Source organism: Xenopus laevis, chromosome 4L (genome assembly GCF_017654675.1).
Source record: "Xenopus laevis strain J_2021 chromosome 4L, Xenopus_laevis_v10.1, whole genome shotgun sequence".
NCBI classification, from domain to species: domain Eukaryota; kingdom Metazoa; phylum Chordata; class Amphibia; order Anura; family Pipidae; genus Xenopus; species Xenopus laevis.
The window spans coordinates 41,858,775-41,880,485 of record NC_054377.1 but is presented as its reverse complement, the minus strand read 5'-3'; the positions used below and the strand labels follow the sequence as shown (position 1 = coordinate 41,880,485).

Genomic DNA, 21,711 nt, shown 5'->3' with positions numbered 1-21,711 from the left:
TAAAAACGGTACATGTTTTTTTACAAGTTTATTGGTTTCTTTTTCATTGAAGGGGTGGTTCAACTTTAAGGTAAGTTTTATTATGTTATAGAATGGCCAATTCTAAACAACTTTTCAATTGTTTTTCATTATTTATTTTTTATAGTTATTTGCCTTTTTCCTTTGACTCTTTGCAGCTTTCAAATGGGCGTCGCTGACTCCCTTCTAAAAAAACAAATGCTCTGTAATGCTACAAACGATTGTTATTGCTACTTTTTATTGCTGATGCTTCTTTTCAGGCCGTCTCCTATTCATATTCCAGTGTATTATTCTAATCAATGCATGGTTGCTAGGCTAATTTTGACCATAGTTACCAGATTGGTTAACTGGCAAATTGAAGAGCTGCTGAATAAAAAGCTAAATATCTAGAAAAACCTTCAATAATAAAAAATGAAAAAAACTCATTGCAAATTGTCTCAGAATATCACTCTCTACAATACATCATACTTAAAGTTATCCCAAAGTTACCTCAAAGGTGAACAACCCCTTTAAAGAAAATAAAAATTGGATTTTATTTTTTTGCCTTTACATCCCATTTAAGGTATGAGTATTCAAATTACAAAAAGATCCTTTATCCGGAAAACCCCAGGTGCAGAGCTTTCTGGATAACAGGTCCCATACCTGTACTACAAAATACTGGGCTTAATGCAAATAGGCCAATAAAAAATAAAACAGCAAAGTGCAGTCATTTTTTTTTTATAAATATATACTTTTATAAGTATTCCATTTGATCACCAATAATAACAAACACAACTCCCACTTTAGATTTACTAATAAAGCTGCTGTTAGCTGCAGTAGTGCTGTCAACAGGCGGCTTATTCCAGTAATTGCTGGCCATTTTTCCTAGCATCGTAATGCCCGTTGACTAGTGCTATTGAGTTATACACAGTAAATATGTTTAAGATCTGCATATGTCACTACAGATTGGAAATGATTTAATTAATGCTTATTAATTACTCCATGCATTTAGATGCTTATTTCTCAAAATGTCCTGATTTATAGCTTTAAGTGTTTTTTTTTGCATCAAAAATTATCTTTAAAGGGATGTTTAATGTATATAGTTGGAAAAAACAACTTCAAGGCAGTATTTTCAAACTGCATGTGTTTCTTTTATTAGCAGTGCAAAACACTACGGGGAAGATTTATTAAGGGTCGAATTTCGAGGGTTAAAAAACCCTCGAATTCGACCCTCGAAGTAAAATCCTTCGAATATCGAATTCGAAGGATTTTAGCGGAAAAGGTTCGATCTAACGATTTTAAGAGATCGATCGAATGATTTTTATTTGATTATAAAAAGTGCCCAAACCCAATCTACAATGTCCCCATAGGCTAACTTCAATTCGGTAGCTTTTATTTGGCAAAGTATTGAGTCGAAGGATTTTTTAAAGAGACAGTACTTCGATTATCGAATGGTCGAACGATTTTTACTTTGAATCAATCGAATCGTTCGATTCGAATTTGACCAATTCGATGGTCGAAGTACCCAAAAAATTACTTCGAAATTCGAATATTTTTGGATTCGAACTATTCACTCGAGCTTAGTAAATCTGCCCCTACATGTTTCTGGTACAACCCTTTTTCAAGTGTATTGAGGGTTGTACCCGAAACATGTAGTGTTTTGCACTGCTTATAAAAGAAACACATGCAGTTTGAAAATGCTGCCTTGAAAGGAGAAGGAAAGCTACGAAGGCATTTTATTGCCAATAGATTAGCTGCAATAGTGCAAGCTAGAACGCTATATTTATTCTGTAGAATGTTTTACCATACCTGAGTAAAAAGCTCTAGAAACTCTCTGTTTGTTTAGGATAGGAGCTGCAGTATTAACGTGGTGTGACATAACTTCCTGCCTGAGTCTCTCCCTGCTCTGGGCTCAGATTACAGTAGAGAAGGGAGGGGTGGGGGGAGAGGAGCAAACTGAGCATGCTCTTGCCCAGGGCAATGAGGTTTAAGCTGAAGGCAGGAAGTCTGATACAGAAGCCCATGTGTAAACAATAGAAGGAAAGAAATGCTGTGTTTCTTTTGACAGGGGACTCAGAGCAGCACTACTTTGGGGGTTTACTGGTATATTGAGATGGACCTTTCTGATAAGGCTTACTTAGTTTTAACCTTTCCTTCTCCTTGAAGCAGTTTTTTCCGACTTTTACATTATCCTATTTTGGGAGTGTGACACAGGCTCCTTGGAATTTACAGCGATATACCTCCTGAATTTATACGCTGGGACCAGCGACTTGTCTTACTTAAAGGGATGGTTCACCTTTCAGTTAACTTTTGGTATGCTTTAGAATTTCCAAGTCTAAGCAACTTTTCAATTAGTTTTCATTATTTATATTTTACAGTTATTTGCCTTTTTCTTCTGACTCTTTGTAGCTTTCAAATGGGCGTCGCCAACTCCCTTCTATAAAGCAAATGCTCTGTAAGGCTACAGATGTATTGTTATTGCTACTTTTTTATTACTCATCTTTCTATTCAGACCATCTCCTATTCATATTCCAGTCTCTTATTAAAATCAGTGCATGGTTGCTAGGGTAATTTTGACCCTAGTTACGAGATTTATTAAAATGCTAATTTAAGAGCTTGTTGATGAAAAGCTAAATAGCTCAAAACCCTTATAATAAGAAAATGAAAAGCAATTACAAATTGTCTCAGAATATCACTCTCTACATCACATTAAAAGTGATCTCAAAGGTGAACAACCCATTTAAGGCTAATTTCAGGCAAAATATGCAACTAGGCAAAAGACTCGCTAGGTGGCCACACGTGCACAAGCAACTTGACATTTGATTCTAGAATTTTGAGCCCCCATTGCCTTGTATGTGGGGATAATCTAGAATTTTGGCAACCAGGGACGTTTTTTTCAGTTCTCTGGCACACTGGGAACTAAGGTGGCAGCAGGTAACTAATTGTTTTTGTTCTCTACCAAAAGTAGGAAGTGTGAGCAGAGGAAAAAAAGAAATTGTCAGAAGACCAAACGCCACATACGAATCGATACTACGCCGTCTCTGCTCGCCCCTCCCACAAGGCAGCTACGTAGTGCGTCACGGTGCTTACGTGTAGTCGTGACGCTAGGTCTCGCGTGATGAGACTTGTGGCGTCGGGATTTTCTGTAAGACAGGAGGAGGAAGCTTGCAGTTCACATCTTTGCGGGAGGTGTAAGTAGCAATTCGGGACTGCGGACTGGTGTAGGAAAAGCGTGAATGTTAGGCAGTATGCGTTTACTTGGATTAGAGTTTGAAGTTTGAACTTCCCCACCCCAGCCTGTCTTAATTCCCCATATGGCTCTGTCTGGACGAAAACTGTGAAAAAACGAGCAGCACAGAAGGCTGTGTAGCGGAAAGAAGATGCTGGCACCTTAGCAACCACCCTGACTTCCGAAGTCTGCAGCTCACTGACAGCACGGGGGCGGGTATTGTATGTAAGTGCAGCACAGCCGGGCCCTCATTATAACCAAAATCCACGGGGCCTGCGATGTCTGTACCCTCCTGTCCCACCCGCTGGCGGCTTTACTCATAGTATCTCAGGAAATGGTACCAGATGTTGTGTGCAGGGGATTGTGGGATTGAGAATCTTCCCTATGTGGGTAGTTCTAAACGATGCCAGTGTTTTAAAATATAAAACTTGTGCATGGACATAGGAGCAGACAGCGTGGTCCTTATGCTAAAAAAGTGCCCTAAAGCATTATAGTGTTTTTCATTTGACAAATATAGGCTTGCAACAAGTTTAAAACAACTGTAAGGGCGTGATGAGTTTACACACAGGTCTGGATTGAGGATTAAAATAGGCCCTGGCATTTCAGGTACATAGAGGGCCCAATCAGCCCCCACCAGATCACTAAATAGTGATTTTCTATGGCACCTTATTGCAGCCCCTCTGGCATTTGCCAGAATTCACAGATTGCCAGTCCAGGCCTGCTTACACCTGCATGTCAATGAATCAAAAGTCAGTCATTCAAAATATTAGAGAAGAAAGTGATCTCTGTTGGACTGTTACTTTATGTAACTGGCCTAACTAGAACTTATTTAGTGTCCAGAATTATTATTCAAATCTTGTATGAGGAAGAAGCACACCAGCTTGTTCTGGCGATTGCCTTTATCACATTTTATTGCAGAAGTTGAAGCAAAAGCTTTCGTGACCAACCCCCGTGTGCTTCAACGAATACAATAAAATGTGATCACCAGAACAGGTTGATGTGCTTCTTCCATCATAAAAGACTTGGATGGTATATTTGGCCTGGAAGTGGTCGGGGAGGTGAATGCACCTGGCAGAGTGTTGTGCTGCATAAATAATTGTAATCAGAATTACTATCCCCATTGCATTGCATACTTCTAAAAACAGAAACAATGTATCTTTAAAGTTTAAACTTTTTCTACTACTTTACTAACCCAGCTAGAAAAACTAATTTACTCTTTTCTGCTTTCCCAGGCTGTGCAAAAGTGCCAGTGGCATGCTGCACTTTGCACTGTTTGATCCCCCCCAACGCTCGTCTTGTAGGCAGCCAGGCATCAACTAGGCAGGCCTGACAGTGGGCTGCAGGTTATCTTTCCCTGTGTAAATGTAAAACTGTGGTTGGCTACCCCCATCCTACGCTATTTCTAGGAAAGACCATTGAGGCACGCCCGCTACACAGACATTGACTGTTCAAAGTGAAATCGAGCACTACATTATTGTATATATTGCTATATGGCAAAAGAAATTGACCCTAAAGCATGTTTTTAGAACATAAGTCATGATCATTATTGTTTCACAAACAGTGAAACTGCATCAGTCAGAACAAGCACAGGGGCATTTCTATTGAACCTTTGAGCAAATGATGCATTTTCAGTCATGTCTCAGAAATAAGACCTACTAACAAATACTCTTAAAATGAGCATTAAGCAAAATCACAAAGGGTCAGTGCATCCAGCTTGAAACACTTCTGTGTGTTCTTGGATGTTAATAACATTTGTCATGTCATTAATGCAACTAAAGTTACATTTGCAATTCAGCAGGAGTTTAAGAGTTAAACACCGACCTTATAAGGGTAAGGCCAGACGAGGAGATTCGGGGAGATTTTGTCGCCTGGCGACTTATCGCCACGTCTTTTGCGCGACTATCTCCCCGAACTGCCTCCGCGTCTTTTCCCCATAGGCTACAGCGCAAAATCGCCTGCGCTAATGAACACGCGGCGATGCATTTTCAATAGCCGCCAGAAGTTGCCTCTGAGGCAATTTTGGGCGACTATTGAAAACGCATCGCTGCGTTTTTAGCACACAAACAAGTCCAACATTTTTTACTCTTTCCCCCTTTGTTTTCCAAACTTAAAAATGCAAATGTGGGTTCTGTTCAGTATTCGGCCAAATTTTTGACAAAGGATTCGGCTGAATCCTAAAATAGTGGATTTGGTGCGTCCCTAACCATTTGTAGTAGTATTCCTTTATTCTGAAAAATAGCAGTTGGAACTAGTGTATGTAAATCTTGAATGACTGATTAATACCTTTTTTTTTGTCCTTTTCCACTTGCTGAGAATGCTTCCAGCCCTAATCTGTTAACTGTGCCATTATTTATGTAGATAGTCACTTCAGGAACTTTCCCAATTTACAGGGAGGCAAACCCCTACATTCTTAGTCTTATAGAATGCCATCCTATAAATTGGGATGATCAAAACACCATAGGCATCAGACTGGTTTCTTCTGGTCCTTGTCTTCATCTGAATGCTTGTCCTTAAAATTAGTAGCAGAGTTTTATGAGCCCAGGCCACCCCAGTCTTCTATATTTGAACTAGAAGACCACATCATATTATTTTTACCTGTCTACATTCTTGGTGCTCTCAAACAGTAAATGGTAGCGGCCAATCTTTCATTCTTTGTCTAAGATTTTTTGCTTTTTCTTTCTCAATCAGTGATCCCCAACTAGTAGCTCGTGAGCAACATGTTGCTCTCCAACCCCTTTGACGTTGCTACCAGTGGTCTCAAAGCAGGTGCTTATTTTTGAATTCCAGGCTTGGAGGCAAGTTTTGGTTTCATAAAAAGCAGGTTCACTGCCAAACAGAGCCTCAATATTGGTTGACAATCCACATAGGGACTACCAAATGGCCAATCACAGCAAATGGCCAATCACAGAACATTTTTTATGCTAGTGTTGCTCCCCAACTCCTTTTACTTCTGAATTTTGCTTACGGGTTCAAAAGGTTGGGGATCCCTGTTCTAGGTAAATGGAAGGAAGTCTCTTAAATCACAGAACTGTTGCTGGGTTTCCAACCCTTCCTAGACTACTTTCTAAAGTAGGAGAGCTGTTACTGCTTCTGTTTGAATTATAAGTAGACAGTGTAAGGGAAGTCTTTCCATGTCTCTTCTTTGGAGCAAAAGGCAGGAGGGGCAGGGCTATCTCACAGATACCAAGAGAAAGCATGCATTTTATTACTAAATACCAGCATAAAGAATGGAAGGGCATTTGCAGGTGCTTTCTCTGCTGCAAAATCTTGTACTTGCATGCAGTTGCCCTCCCACCCCCACCATTCTATAGTGTGATATTAAGTACTCTAACCCTGCTGTGAATCATGGGTCAGGTTATTACTCAAAATGACTGCAGTGAGAGTTTTTGAATGATTGTGACCTAGCCCACTGGCAGTTTTAGAACAATTGCCAGCATAGCCTATGTAAGGGTATTTGTGGGCATTTTGGCTTTCATTCACATTTTAGTATCCCCTTTAGTGTCAAGAGGTACCCATGAGTTAAGACAAACTAAGATTATGTGACATTGGTATTGGCAACATTGCATTCAGACGAAAAGCAATATCCCACACTGTTAATATTCTAAATTTAAATTGCCTGAAATTTGATCCAGGGAGCTATCCAGTTGCCATTATGGGATCAGTAAGAAAGTATTTTTTTCTATATAAGTGAGGATGAATTTAATCAACTTGCAGACAAGAGAAGTACTGAATGCAACTTAATTTTTTTTTTAACCCTAAATTGCATTTTTTTGTTTCACAAAATTGCATATATGTACTATGCAAGTTTGCTAAAGGACATGTTTTGTTTTTTTTACACCAAGAGTATGTTTTAGAATGCTAAAATGTAATATGTATAGTAAAGTAAACCAATACCTCTCCAGGATATTTGAATCACCGAAGTTGGGTGGGTTGGAAATCCGCTCCTCCCTATCCGACCTTGCCGACAAATGCAGACTTCCGGGTTGACATTTTATAGACACGCACCTGCTCGCCCTGCCTCCTTTGTGACATCATCAGAGTTGGGCCTATAAAAGGAAACCGAAAGTTGGGCGCAGGCTCGCGTGGAAGGTGGGCGGGTGGCAGCCGTGTGCGGGTTGGGGAAAAACCTGACCTGCACATCACTGTTGTAAACCCGTTTTAGGGACAGCCATCTCCCATAGACTCCATTAAATCCAAATTATCCACATTTTTTAAAATGATTTCCTTTTTCTCTGTGATTAAACAACACCTTGTACTTGATCCAAACTAAGATATAATTAATTCTTATTCTTACAATCAGTCTATTGTGTTTATTAAATGTTTACATGATTTTCTAGTAGACTTAAGGTATGAAGGTCCAAATTATGGAAAGATCCTTTATCCAGAAAACACCAGGTCCTGAGCATTTTGGATAATAGGTTCCATACCTGTACAATAAACTTCTTTGTGTTGGAAGCATGGAAGCAAGAGGCAGAGAGCTCCAGAGACAGACAGAAGCCCGAGAAAAGTCTTGCAATTGGAGATGGGATGAAGTGATGTGTGAAGAGAGAGGAAGGTCAAAAGCAGAGTGTAGGTTGGAGTAGATGGGTAGATTAGGGTGTCATCAGCTTAATGGGTATACTGAAGTCCAAATGACTGAATACCTTTCCTAGAGAAGAATTATAGAGCGAGAAGAACAGAGGGTCTACGACATAGCCTTGGGGAACTATATCAGATAGAGGGAATGAGGTGCCAGTAGAGTTAAAGTAACTTTAAAGGAAAGATCAGAAACAAGATTTAAACCTTGAAAGAGTCACAAACTCTTTGCGGCAGAATTGCTAAAGGGTGCAGTGACTAACGCTGGCGAAAATAACCAGCGTTACGTCATTCAGGCACTTTACTAACGGGCGCAGGCCTCTCATCACTAGCGAAGGAGATAGACGCTAGCGTTGCTTCGCACTCTATCGCCAGGCAAATTTTCGCTCTGGCAAATGGACGTCACTGCAAATTCACTAAGATGCAGATTTTACTTAACGTCACCTCTTTTGCCACACTTGCCTTCGCCAGCTCAGACCAGGCGAAGTGCATTGGAGTGCATAGGACTTACTTAACATTTAATGGAAACATTTTCCAAGTCCCAAAAAATGCTAGCATCTTTTCCTTTTTTCAGAGTGATAGCCTGCAAAGGTAACCGGGTTCCCCCCTACATTTTCTAACATATGGAACATATACTATACAGTGGGCTCATGTGTAGGCCATTATAACAACTCTACTTCCTATATTAAGGTTCCCTGGACTTGTGTAATGTAATGTATTTTCTGCAACATATATGTCCATATAACTTATTTCCTGCCGTGTACAAATTAGGCAATGCTAGCGCATTCGCCAGCGTTTAGCGCCCTGGACGCAACTTTGTATTTTAGTGAATTCGCATTGTCCTATTGAATTTAGGTGTTGCGATTGCTGCAAAGCCGTTGCTGGCGAATTTTCACCTGTTATAGAATTTGCCGCCTTTGTCAACTGTTTTAAAATCTATGGTGTTTTATTACCTAAGTTACTCCATGTTTGTTCTATTATTCATTACCAATATACAACCCCACTCCTTGCACCCTCTATTGTGACTATTGTATCTAATTATCTACCTTGAAAGGACCAAGCATGAGGGAGCTTCAGTTTCCCCGTTTAGCTCAAGAAATAACAAAAAACACAGACAAAAATTGTTTGTCAATAAATTATTGTGTAATAATGCGTAATTCGGAGCTTTCTGAATAACCGGTTTCCGGATAACTGATCCCATACCTGCATTTGTAAAGGTCTTATTTTGTTTGTTTTCAAGGCCTCAGAGAAAATCTTATATATTTATCAAAGGGTGAAGTTAGAGATATGCACAGTGAAATTCCACCACTCTTCATTCATTTCTATGGGATTTTGAAAGGCGTATTTATCAAAGGTTGAACTTTCACCCATTGATAAATATTCTTTTTAACATCCCATAGAAATGAATGGAGTGGCGGAATTTCACTCTAGAGGACTGTGGCAACCTCTAACTTCACTCTTAAGATAAATATACCCCTTAGTGTCTGAACTACCTGTTTTGCATAATATCTAAAGCAGGGCTTTTACAAATGGAGACCTGCATACCAGATGTGGCTGTCAAGTGGTTTTAGTGCCTGCAGTATGATCAATTTTATCTTTTTTTGTTCATCAGCTGACTGGCCATGTCAGTGGTGAATAGAGAACTGTTGCAAAGCTGATTTGTCACACATTTATACAGTGAAACCTCAATTTTTTCATCTTTCCTTCATTTTACATTGTTGTTTTGTGGTCCCACCTATATATTATGAATAATACTTTTCCCTGATTTTACATTTTCCTGGCTTTTACACCATTTTTTTCTGGTCCCCTGAAAAACTTAAAATGGGGGGTTTTACTGTAATTATATGAAAATGTAGTGATGACATGCTGTTATTTCTGGTTACAGCGCCATAGGCAGATTTAGGGGCACATTTACTAAGCTCAAGTGAAGAATTCAAACTAAAAATTTAAAGTACTGTCTCTTTAAAAAATACTTGGACTACATACTTCGGCAGTTTAAACCTACCGAGGTACAATGTTAGCCTATGGGGACCTTCCCCATCAACCTTCTAACCTTTTTTTGATCGAAGAAAAATCCTTAGATCGATTGCTTAGAATTGTTCGATTCTAAGTGATAAGGATTTTATTGTTCGATCAAATGATTTTTACTTCAATCGATCGCAGGATTTGCACTAAATCCTTCGAATTCGAAGGATAAGTTCAAGGGTTGAATTTGAGGATTAATTAACCCTCGATATTCGACCCTTGATAAATGTGCCCCCTTACTGTATCAAAACCGGAGTTTAATAAATTAAAACGCATCCGCGTTCTATTCTTTCCTATGGGATTTTTAGAACTGTATTTATCAATAGGTGAAAGTTAGAACTCACCATTTGATAAATAATATTCTAAAAATCTCAAAAGAATCGATAGAACATGGGTGAGTATTTATTATGCTCTAAGTCTCAAGCTCACATTTTGATTAATCTGCCCGTCATGTTCTGTGATTGCTATATTATTTTGTGTATACTTCCATAGGGCTACCTCAGTGTACTGTTTTTTTTCTCTAATAAATCCAGTTCATACCCATGCATGACAAACTATACATTTACCAAGTTTTGCTGGATCATCAACATGCAGGAACCCATCTCTTGTTTTGTGAAATGACTGGCATACCTCCCTGCTTGGAAAAATTGCAGTGTTATATGTCACGCTCCCTGCATCCATTCTTTGTTGTAGGATAAAGTCAGTGTGAATATCTCCGTTTTACTTTTGTTTTAATTATGAATTATTATGTCATTTAGTTGAAGTTTTATATTTTATTGTTTTTTTTTATTTAAAAATAAAATGATATGGAGATGTACTGAATACTGGATTCTGCCGAGTCCTAGCAGGATTCCAATTCAACTGAATCCAAGTGCCATATTATAAAAATGGAATATGAATTAGAGAAGCTCTAAATCCTGGATTTGGTTCAATCCAAGTGCCTAGCCAAACTGAATCTGGTTCATCTGATTATATAAATTGCTAATTTCTCCCATTAATTATGCTCATTTGCAAATGTGCAGTAAACAAAAGTTGGTTATTGCTTTTTTTTTTTTCATCCTGTCTCTCCCTCTGACAAAAAGGAACATTTCTCTTAATGAATTATCAAATGTAGATGTAGTTTCTTAAACAATGGTCTAGTGACATAATTCAGTATCTACTGGAAGTTGATTTTTCAAAATTTCCTTACATTTTTATAAAAACTGCTAAATTCAGAACAGCTTTGATGTTTTGTAATTAGTAGTAGAAAGACATGGTTACCCATTTTGGATTCAGCAGAATGTGTACTTTTCAAAAATATGTTTTCCTTTCCTGGGGTAATCCTACTGCTCCAGGATTTTTGACTTTGGAATTTAAAGTATGGTGTATTCTGCCATAGTGCTTTGAAGATTCAGTAATTTACTGCTTGAAGTTTTTGATCTATAGATGTCAGAAATATCCATATAACTATACATATCTGGTATTGGCACGTTTAAGAGACATGTTTTTTTTCTGGTATAGGATCCATTATCCGGAAACCCATTATCCAGAAAGCTCCGAATTACGAAAAGGCTGTCTCGCATAGACTCCATTATAATCAAATAACCCAAATTTTAAAAAAACATTTCCTTTTTTTCTGTAGTAATAAAACAGTAGCTTGCACTTGATCCCAACTAAGATACAATTAATCCTTATTGGAAGCAAAACCAGCCAATTGGGTTTATTTAATGTTTTCATGATTTTCTAGTGGATTTAAGGTATGACAATCCAAATTACGGAAAGATCTTTTATCCGGAAAGCCCCAGGTCCCAAATTTCAGGATAACAGGTCCCATACCTGTATAATGAAAAATAGCAATTTTTTATTTAGAGCTCTAAATCTTGCTCCAGAAGTGGAAATACACAAAAAATTAATCCAACAGATTAGAAAGCTCAGGTTCTACTGAAAAAATGATGTAGGTAATACCCATCATAAAGGTATTTAAAAATCTCAGCATTGCCTGCTCCGCCTCTATGTTTTAGGCATAGAAGCGGGGCAGACCATTACTTTCACTTTCCATTCAGCACTTCCTAGATGTCACTGCACGCCTCACATTCCTCCTCCTTCCTCATCATCTAATCGTTTCGCATGGGTATGAGCATCAAGTCTCCCATTCCGGCGAATAAACAAAATTTTGGGCATGTTGCAAAGCTTGCCTTAATAACTGTGCCCACAAAATCTGCCTGCTTGCTGTGATTGTGTAACCCAAGACTCAAGGATACAATATTTAAATCATTGATATTGTGTATTGTGATAAGCGAAGTTTAGTTTGCTTGACAAACACAATAGGTTCCCCTTTAAATGAGCTGTCCCTGTGTTGACTTAATTTGGTCATTTGAGAAATAATATCCTTTATAATGGTAATTTCCCTTTTGCAACCAATCCTGAACCTCCTTTTTATTGTTTTGTAACCATAATTTTATATATATGGTTACAAAACAATAAAAAGGAGGTTCAGGATTGGTTGCAAAAGAGAAATTACCATTAAAATTAGGATTGGCACGTGTAAGGACTGATTAGCACATATGAGCAAATTGTTTTTCTTGATCTAATTTTTTTTCCCATTTCTAAAACTTTGCATTGTGGCAGATTTGTTGCAGTCAATATCTTGGTAATTGAAATCCATTGTGATTCCTGCTTTTGTTATTCTAAAATGCTTGAGAGGTTAACTTTCTGTATCTAATCAGGTTTCCTATTAATTTTTAGGTGTTCTGTGAATTGCATTTATAGGTGAAGATGCCGTATTTTTCACTCAAGGGATGTTATGTAAGTATACACTGATAATGCTCCTGTATTTGATATGAGATGATACTTTTGGAATAAGTTAGTGAAATTGACATGTTTCAATTGCATCAATAATATAAAAAAAATATCCCTTTTAGTATTCCTCCCATTCCCATTTCTTGCCCCACAAGACAGTAACAGTAAGAACTGTATGTCGCCATACAGTGACATCTTACAATCGCAGTTGATTATATTTAAGTATTAATGAACACACAAGAGATGCTTTTCACCATTGAGTAAGGTTTAGCTTAGTACAAACACTGTTGCAGAACCGTATATAACTAAATCCGTGTGAGAACGTGGTCAGTGCTGTGTTTTTTTCATAGTTCATTTATTTGCCCTACTGGGTACTCTGATATCCTACTCAAAAAAACAATAAAAAACCCAAACACATAACCATGTTTGCTGGATATTTGCCCATTTTTGTTTTCGTTCTGAGTTATTTTAATGTCTGTTCCCTGTGTTGAGTTCAGCAGGAACTGTCTGATACTGCCAGAAACACCAAACATGCACTAGAATATTTTCAGACTAAAAACTGCCAGTAATGGCATTGTCCGACTGTTCCCATTGAAGTCAGTGAGAGGTGGTCCTGTTGCTTCTCAGCTATCTGAAACGTTCTAATAATCCATGTGCCATTAGCCTTAAGTTTGTTAACCTCTGGTTGATTTTTTTTCAGTACAACAGGGGAGCGGACAGTGCACTAAAAGTATATAGTTATAGTGTCTTAAGTGACACATTATAAGAGACAGGAAGGAAAGGGCAACTGCCCCATAAGGCTTACAGTCCAAGAAATAGGGAGATTTTGCCACTTTGGGTAAGCTAATACCCCAACATGGTTCAAAAGGCTGGTTTGATCTAACAGGATTGCTGGATGGTCTGTCAAAATGATCTCCTAGGAAACCAACATACATTGAAATGTTCATATAAGCTTTTATTTGAACATCCTTAAACTTTTGGTTCAATTTGTACTGAATAAATTAAGCTTTTAGCAACACATCGGTTAAAGATCCGGGCTTATGGTAAATTTAAATTGTGCTGAAGTTAAACTAACAGCTAGCCTGGGAAGTTATAATAACAAAATCATCTGCTAGTTAACTGCAATGAAGTACAACTATAGCCAGTTGTTGCATTAGCGAGAAATTTTCTGCTGAATCTTAAAAATTTGACATAAATTTGATGCAATTTCCTATTTTTAGTGATTAATGCATTTGCCCCCCCCCTTCTTATTACTTAAAGTGGCCATACATGGGCAGATTTGTCTGATTTGGCCTATTGAGAGAGTTGGTAGCTTATCTGTCCCTGTATGGGCACTCTGATGGGCCTATTCACCTGATATTTGGAAAATCAGGCAGGTTTAAAAATCCCATTGGGGCGAGTACCGCATCAGCTGGTTAATGTGGTCCTTGCCCTGACAGCCTGATCCAATTGTTTGCCCGGAGGTCCAAATGATCAGATAAGCCTGATATCAATATCCTCAAGTTGGACATATAAAGGAAAGCTCAATTTGTTTGGCTACATAGCCAAAGATACATATAGCCAGCTCTACACTTTCATTGTCCATTAAACAGATTTGACGATTTAATTTAAGTAGTTCAATTTAAAATAAAAAAATGTATTGACTTCTTAAAGCTAGGGTCTGTTTTAAATTATTTACTAATGAACTATGCACAGATTTGTGCAAGTACAGGGCACATGAATGCAAGGGGACCCTGGAATTACCACCAGTCTAGAAGACATTGCTTCCACTAACTTGTGTCCAGTCATAAACATAAAAGGGGTACACTCCCATCGTTTAAAATTGTAGCAGCACCTTCATTCAAATAAATCTATATTGCACTTACCAATGAGGATAATCAGAAAATCAGAAAAATCCATCATTATGTTACCAACGCATTTTGTTGGGTCCGGCCTTTTTCAAAGTGCTGTCTGGGAAGGAAAAAATTCCTTTATTGGGTGCATCTGGGTTGCTGCTGATAGAAATAACAGCACTAATAATAACCCACTCATCTGTCCCCTATCAAAATTGTTGAACTAAAATATTCAGGTTTTAACTTTGTGTTTTGCAGTTCAGAACACTTTTTCTGTCAATAAAATGTGTTTGCTGCTAAAATATTTATGCTTTGTCATGCACAGCAAACTTCTCTGTTTATCAGAGTTTACCATTCCTCTTAAGTCTATTACACTCCTGCTTATAAATTTGATCCATGATAAGCACTGTAAAATGCATCCAAATGAATAGATTGGATATGACTGTGCAGTTGTACACATAAATTGCATATAGTTAAAATGTCCTAAATGCCTGAAAATTCTGTTACAATTAATAAGCCTCCGTTGTTTCTTGTAATGCGTACATGGCTATACATACTCTTTTAAGCAATAATACAAGAACTGTGAAACACAATTGTAACTTGTTACAATATGTTAATTATAAAAAGAAATTGGGGGGGGTTTGGTTTTAACAAAGTAAAAATTTACTTTTTACAAAACAAACTATTTTTTGCAATTGATATTTTACTATTTTTAGTTTTTCTGAGATTTCTGTTTTAAACTGCTAATACTAGAGTCAATGACAGGAGTATAAAGAGTGCATAGCAAGCCCATAAACACAGCCTCTTACCTGCTGCCCATCGAAGAGAGCTGTTAATCCAAAAGTGTAGTATTACCAGTCAATATTCCAGAAACCACTAAAAATAGAAAATTTTATGTAAATAGCAAGCATAGGACCAGTAAGTTTACATAACTTCATTTTTTGGGTTTAAATACACTTTAAGGAATTCTCATAAGTACACTTTCAAATCCACCAACAACTAACATTGTCATGAATATGTCTGTAAACATCACAATGTACCACTTCAAGTGCAAATTAAGTATGAAATATTAGATTTATGACATAGATTTGCTATGCTGCTTTCCACAGTTCACATCTTTGTGCCCTTCATTCAACCCTTACTTGCAGTGCAGGTTCCTCCAGTGTGACCCCCCTCCTCTACCAGGTTTTTCTTTCTTTCCAAGTTTGCTTGGAAAGATATAAATGGTTGAAGAGGGAACTTTTTAATGTTAAAACTGCAACGCTCATGCTGGCTATAGCTCCCAGTATATGGTTGTTCTTAATAATGTGTTGTAGCAGTATGCTGGGAGTTAGTTTAGAAACATTTCACTGCTATAATTTGAAGCAACACTTTTTAAAGCATCAATAATCTGATGTACTTTTTTTTTTTTTTTTTTTTTTTAAATATGGGAATTATTAGAATGTATTTTATTATTGAGATGTAATTATATGTACATTGCTTTTATTTTATTTTACACTGAGGAGGCGGTGCAATGTATTTTAATACACTGTAATAAGTGCATAGTTGTATTGACAAGAAAGTATCCTTGAAAAATTACCAAATACACTGTAGTACAGTTTATAGCAGCAGTGATTGGATGGAACCATTACTGCAACAGCTCCATCCTATAACTTTTCATTTTTTGGCATGCTTTTCCTTCGTTTAAAGACGCCAAAGAAACCCAATTCATCGTTTCCAAGGCAGTGATGGATATAGAGCTTTCTGTCTGCTCAGCAATAATTTAAATCTTTTTCTTTATTTGATCTGTTTTCCATTCCAATATACTGTGTTTATGTCCAGACCCTTTTCGCAAAAGGTACAGACTGCTTTACACATTTATAATAAACTAAATAAATTCTGATTGACCAACTATCCTTATTTCTTAAATAAATTGTAAATGAGCCAGAGGTTCATTTTTATAGTTTAATTGTAGAAGGTACTATTTTATAAGCACTGAGCAAGTTATATCTGTACATTATGAAATTGCCATGTTTTTAAATTTTTCCTATTAATTTTGCAGGCTATTTAATGATGGAGGGGCAACTTTTGATTCTTTATTTATATTTTTTTAAAATTTCTGTAAGACCACAATGTTTTTAACTTGGATCATGATGTGACCAGTTTCCTGGTACTGTTCTCTAATGAACATCTTAGATAGTTGCCCTCCTGCAGAAGCATGACTGATCCAATTATGGATTTTTTTGATGATGCACACCTTTTTGAAGAGACTTTGGGCCTATCTGATGATGCCTTTGTTCAACATGGATCAGTATCACTTGCTGATGAATTAAATCTTGGAGCAGAGTTTGAGCCTCTCAATGTAGACTCTCTTAATCATGTTTGGGATTCTCAAACAAATCAGAAACTTGGTGAGTTTGATCCTCTAAATCAGTTTGATTCTGTGAAGTTGCACCAAGTAAACCAGTCTTACAACAGTCCAGGTGGCAGTGTTCTGTCTCCACAGTCACAGTTCAGCTGCTCACCAATACGTCCTCCAAATCAAGGGAGTGGGATATTTCCTGAGGATGGAAGTCCTATGTGGGGTCTCCAAACTTCAACAAGTATTCCTAGTCAGAATGGCTCTCCCTTCCACCAACATGGACACTCACAGACTATACAGCAAAGTAAAGGTTATGTAACTCACAATGATTTTTCATTGTACCAGGCCAATCAGCAGCAGACTCCTCAACTCCCCATTAACAGTATCACTGTAAGTCCTGAAACTCTCAACCAGCCAAAAAACTTTATGGATGTTAATGTGTCTGTACCACATAGCATTGGTAATCCCCAGAAGCCTCAGCTGGGCAACACTGCAACTTCCCAACAGTCTTTATCAGTGCAACAGTTCTCTCAACCAACAGCAGCAAAATTGAACTTTTGCAGCAACCCTCTTGGGGTTCAACATGAAAGCACTTTTGATTCTCCAACACTGACACCTTGCTCTGTTGATGCCACACAGCCCTTTTCTACACCCTATTCTTTTCCCAATAACCACCTGAACCATACAACACCCTCATTGTCAGAACTAACTGGAAACCCTGCATTCTCTGATATTGGTACAAAGCATGAGACAAACCAGTGTATGGTAAACCCACATGCACAAATGCATTCAAATAATTTTCAGATTGTACAATCTTCTCATGCTCAGGGCAACTTTAACAGAACAAAAATGTCTCCTGAGACTATCAGTTTTACACACCCAGATGGATCCTCTGCACAGATGAGACATTTCAATGACCACATGGAAAACAATGGGTTTTCTCCATTGGAAGACACTTTGTTACAGCATGTAGATGATCAAACAGAACACTTTTCCGCACTTGATCCAGAGGATTTGCTTCAAGAGGATTTATTGCAACATTTTGATGAACCCACTTATAGCCAAGAAGATGCAAATTCAAGTAGCAATGTATTAGAACATCAAGACGTGGATTTTGCCAGGACTCAGAATAAATTGCAAAATGAAGTCCTTTGTTCCCAACCACATAACAATCATCATCCTTGGCACCCCTCTGATCCTAATCATCATCTGCCTCAAGAAGAGAAGCAACACTGTACCTTCCAGGGAAAGGTAAGGCATACAAATCTAAGTCATGTATTGACTTGTGGTATTTACAATTAAAAAACAATGCTCTAGTCGTTAATTCTGTTATGCAACCTTTGCATAAAGTACTGTGTAGACAAATACAAGGATCCTCTCCACTCAACCAATTATCAATAGATTAAGGACAGTGAGACATTTTGTGCCTTAAGCTACTTAAAATTGCCCCCCCCCCCTTTAAACAGAACGGGGATTGTTGGTCATCTTAAATATATTGTAATATATTTAAGATGACCAACTACGAAACAGTCATCCCTGGTCTTGCCAGTCCTACACTCACTTTCATCTGATTCATTAAGAATTCTACTACTTCATTATACATTTTACACCATTGTACCCCCACCTAACAGGTTAAAAATTAGTGGTGAGCAGAACCAGGAGCAGTGGCCAGCTCCATGTTCTAGTTCCCACCCTTTCCAGCTGTAGTCAGGTAATCCCAGTGGTGGCCAATAAAAGGGCAATCAATTTAGGAAGTGTTAACCTTGAAAGCAAGCAAGTTGCAGGTAAACCCGTGTAAAATGTACAATGAATAAGATGAAAATTGATTGTTGGACTGGCAAAACCAGGGATTACTTTAACGTAGTTGGCCATCTTAAATATATTGCAATATATGCACAAACAATCCCTGTTTTGTTTAAAGGGGAAGGCATTTTTAGTATCTTAAGACACAATGTATTGCTGTCCTTAATATACTGATAATGGGTTAAGTGCAGAGGACCTCTTGTATTTGTCTATATGAAATTTGTGGTCTCTGTCTCGTTGCATCCCCACCTAATGGTTTAAAAATTAGTGGTGAGCACAACTTGCCCTTTTTTGATAAAGTACTATGTGTTCTGAATCATGTGTTAGAATCTTAGCAGAAAAAGATATTTACTAGGTAGTTTCTTCTTAATTTGATGTGCTAACTTAAATGGATAATTTACACCTTGGATGAAAATAAGCCTAATGAAGCGGACATGATGAAAATGCATTCTGTCTTTGGTTAAAGTGGACAAATACCTTGATTTTTCACTAAGCCTTATTTGATTGTACATGTTGTACTGGAAGTTAGTGCAGTTTTTATGGCTATATTTTATGGGTATGGGGTCCCTGTTATCCCAAATCCTAAAGACCTATGCTTTTCCCAAAAAGGGATCTTTACATCATTTGGATCTCCATACTTTGTCTACTAAAAAATAAATTAAACATTAATTAAATAAACAGGATGTTGCAATTGAGTACAAGGCACTGTTGTATTATAGAGAAAATTCAATTACTTATTTTTATATTTGATTAAATATGGGAGATGGCCATCCTAAAATTCAGAGGATAACTGGTACCTTTCAGATCCAGTTTTTCAAAAAGTAAAATCCCAGATATCATCTTCAGCACTGCCCCTTTTTCTTCACTTTTTCCTCAGCAGTCAGGAGAGCCACTTTCTCATTAGAGTAACCTGGTGATTAAAGATTCTTGACCCTAATTCACCCACTCCCGACCGACACCAGGCCCGGCCCGCCATTCCCCCTCTATTTATAAACTCGTGCCTGCCCTGCCCCACAATGACATCATGAAAGTGGCTGGTACATGTCTATAAATTTAGGGGCTGGAAGCCTGCAGTGCTAGGTTACGCCCAAACCTGGACCCGTTCGAAGACTTTGTGCAGGAACCGGCCCTAACCTGCCTGACCTGCGGGTAAACCAACCCGCACATCACTACTGGTGATGTCAGTGTGTGACAAGCAGGACTCTACAATAGCAGCCAAATCCCCTCCCCACATGTCTCTGCTTCCAACCTAACTAAGCCCCAGCCTTCTCACATGGAGGAGCAAGCTTTTTTGTAAGCATCCAATAGTGCATATCAGAAGGTGGCCCTCCAGTTGTCTGGTGAACTACCTCCAACAGTGTAGGACAACTGTAGGACAATCTTGTTGAGCAATATGTAATTAACCAATCGTTCATGATATAATACCATTTTCAACAGGTAAGTAATTTAAAATGCATAATATTGAAAATGCTTAAATACTTGCCAAAATTGCTGTTATTTTTTTAAAAAAAATGAAGATGGGATGTACTTTCTTTTCAGCCTAAAATTGTGTAACTCTCTAGTAAATAGACAACTGAATATGTTTGCTTCAACTTGCCACAAACATTTTCTAGTGGTGATGCTCCAATAACAATAACGTTTTTTTTGCATTTTCTAGTGAGTGAAACTGCTCAGGTTTTTCATATAGAAGGTATTATTACTAAGAGTTTTGCATCTTGTAAACTGTATTTTAGTGTTTAATCACGCTTTCTGTCCAGTTCCTCCAATACTAAGCATGCGGGATCATGGGCATGCTCCCACAGGCTTCGTATGGGCGAAGAGACCCGAAAGAATGCGAACTGGCAGAAGATGGTGCCCGGAAAGTCTGCTGCTTTGCATTTTCAGGGGCACCTTTTTGACTAATGCACAGTGCCTTCTTCTGACTTTTTTAAGCTTTCAATGGGAGTCACTGACCCCATCTAAAAAACAAATGCTATGTAAGTCTACAATTTTTTTGTTATTGCTTTTTATTGCTTATCTTTATTTTCACGGCTTCTCCTTTTCATATCCTCTTTAAATCAATGCATGGTTGCTAGGGTAATTTAGACCCTAGCAACCAGATTGCTGAAATTGTTGTAGATAGAGTTGCTGAATAAAAAGCTAAATAACTCAAAAATCACAAATAATAATAAAAAAAATGCAAATTGTCTCAAAATATCGTTCTCTACATCATACTAAACATTAATTTAATGGCGAACAACCCCTTTAAGGGGGGCTTTTGTTACTTGTGGAGTGTTAGTTCTCCTTAAATGATTGTCCAGTTTTTGTTTGATGTGTAAACTTTGGATTGCAGTGAACGGTATTTAATGGAGATTTGGTATTACATTTAAAATGTTTTACTGCCATAGTCAACTGAGGTTTCAAATTAGCTTTAGCCCCTATTAGGCAAGGATGCAAAGGGGGACAAGTGAAATTCAGTTTTGCCATTAAGGCAAGGGGCAGTTTGAGAAATACTGCCAATTAATTGCCTCTCAAGGCTGCAACTTTAGATATAAATCACAATTGAAGTGGAATTTTTTTTTAATGACATTTCCCAGTAAGACTTTTTATAGATTTGGGGCTGATTTATAAAGTGTCAATTCATTTTACCAAGAGGTAACAAACATTTATGACGATAATACGCAATATGTTGGCGCTATATAAATACATGTTAATAATAATAATGATTCACTGTTGGAATGAATTATTCAAGTGGGCAAAATAACTTTCTGAATTATTTTTTTCAGCATGCTTTACCCTTTTGTTGACAATAGCCAGTGATGCTAATGTTTAAAGAACAATTTTAGCTAGAGGCTGCAAAGAACCTAAATAGGTGCTATCAGTTGAAAAAAAAAAACCCATAAGATACATAATGGAGACCAGTTGAAGGTCTTGGAAGCAACTTGAATAAAAATGGTGCTGTGTGAATTCAGATGAACCCTAATTCAACAAGGCAACTGATCAATTAGTGGCAAGCTTTAAATGAATTGTTCAGTGTCAAAATAAAAACTGGATAAATAGGCTGTGCAAAATAAAACATGTTTCTAATATAGTTAGTTAGCCAAAAATGTAATGTAAAAAGGCTTGAGTGACTGGGTGTTTAACATAATAGC

General features: G+C 37.6%; 1 protein-coding gene across 6 annotated transcripts in view; it reads left to right on the top strand.

Moving 5' to 3' along the window:
- The first annotated feature begins 2,887 nt into the window (after nt 1-2,887).
- LOC108714014 (chromodomain-helicase-DNA-binding protein 9) overlaps nt 2,888-21,711 on the top strand; it is a 125,987-nt gene continuing 107,163 nt past the window's right edge. For 3 of the 6 annotated variants that reach the window (XM_018257836.2, XM_018257838.2, XM_018257834.2), the window contains exons 1-3: nt 2,889-3,188; nt 12,551-12,610; nt 16,478-18,028. In XM_018257836.2, coding sequence (XP_018113325.1) covers nt 16,634-18,028 — 1,395 coding nt within the window. In that variant the 5' untranslated portion in view covers nt 2,889-3,188; nt 12,551-12,610; nt 16,478-16,633. The other 3 variants (XM_018257837.2, XM_018257835.2, XM_041590141.1) reach the window with 3 other exon arrangements.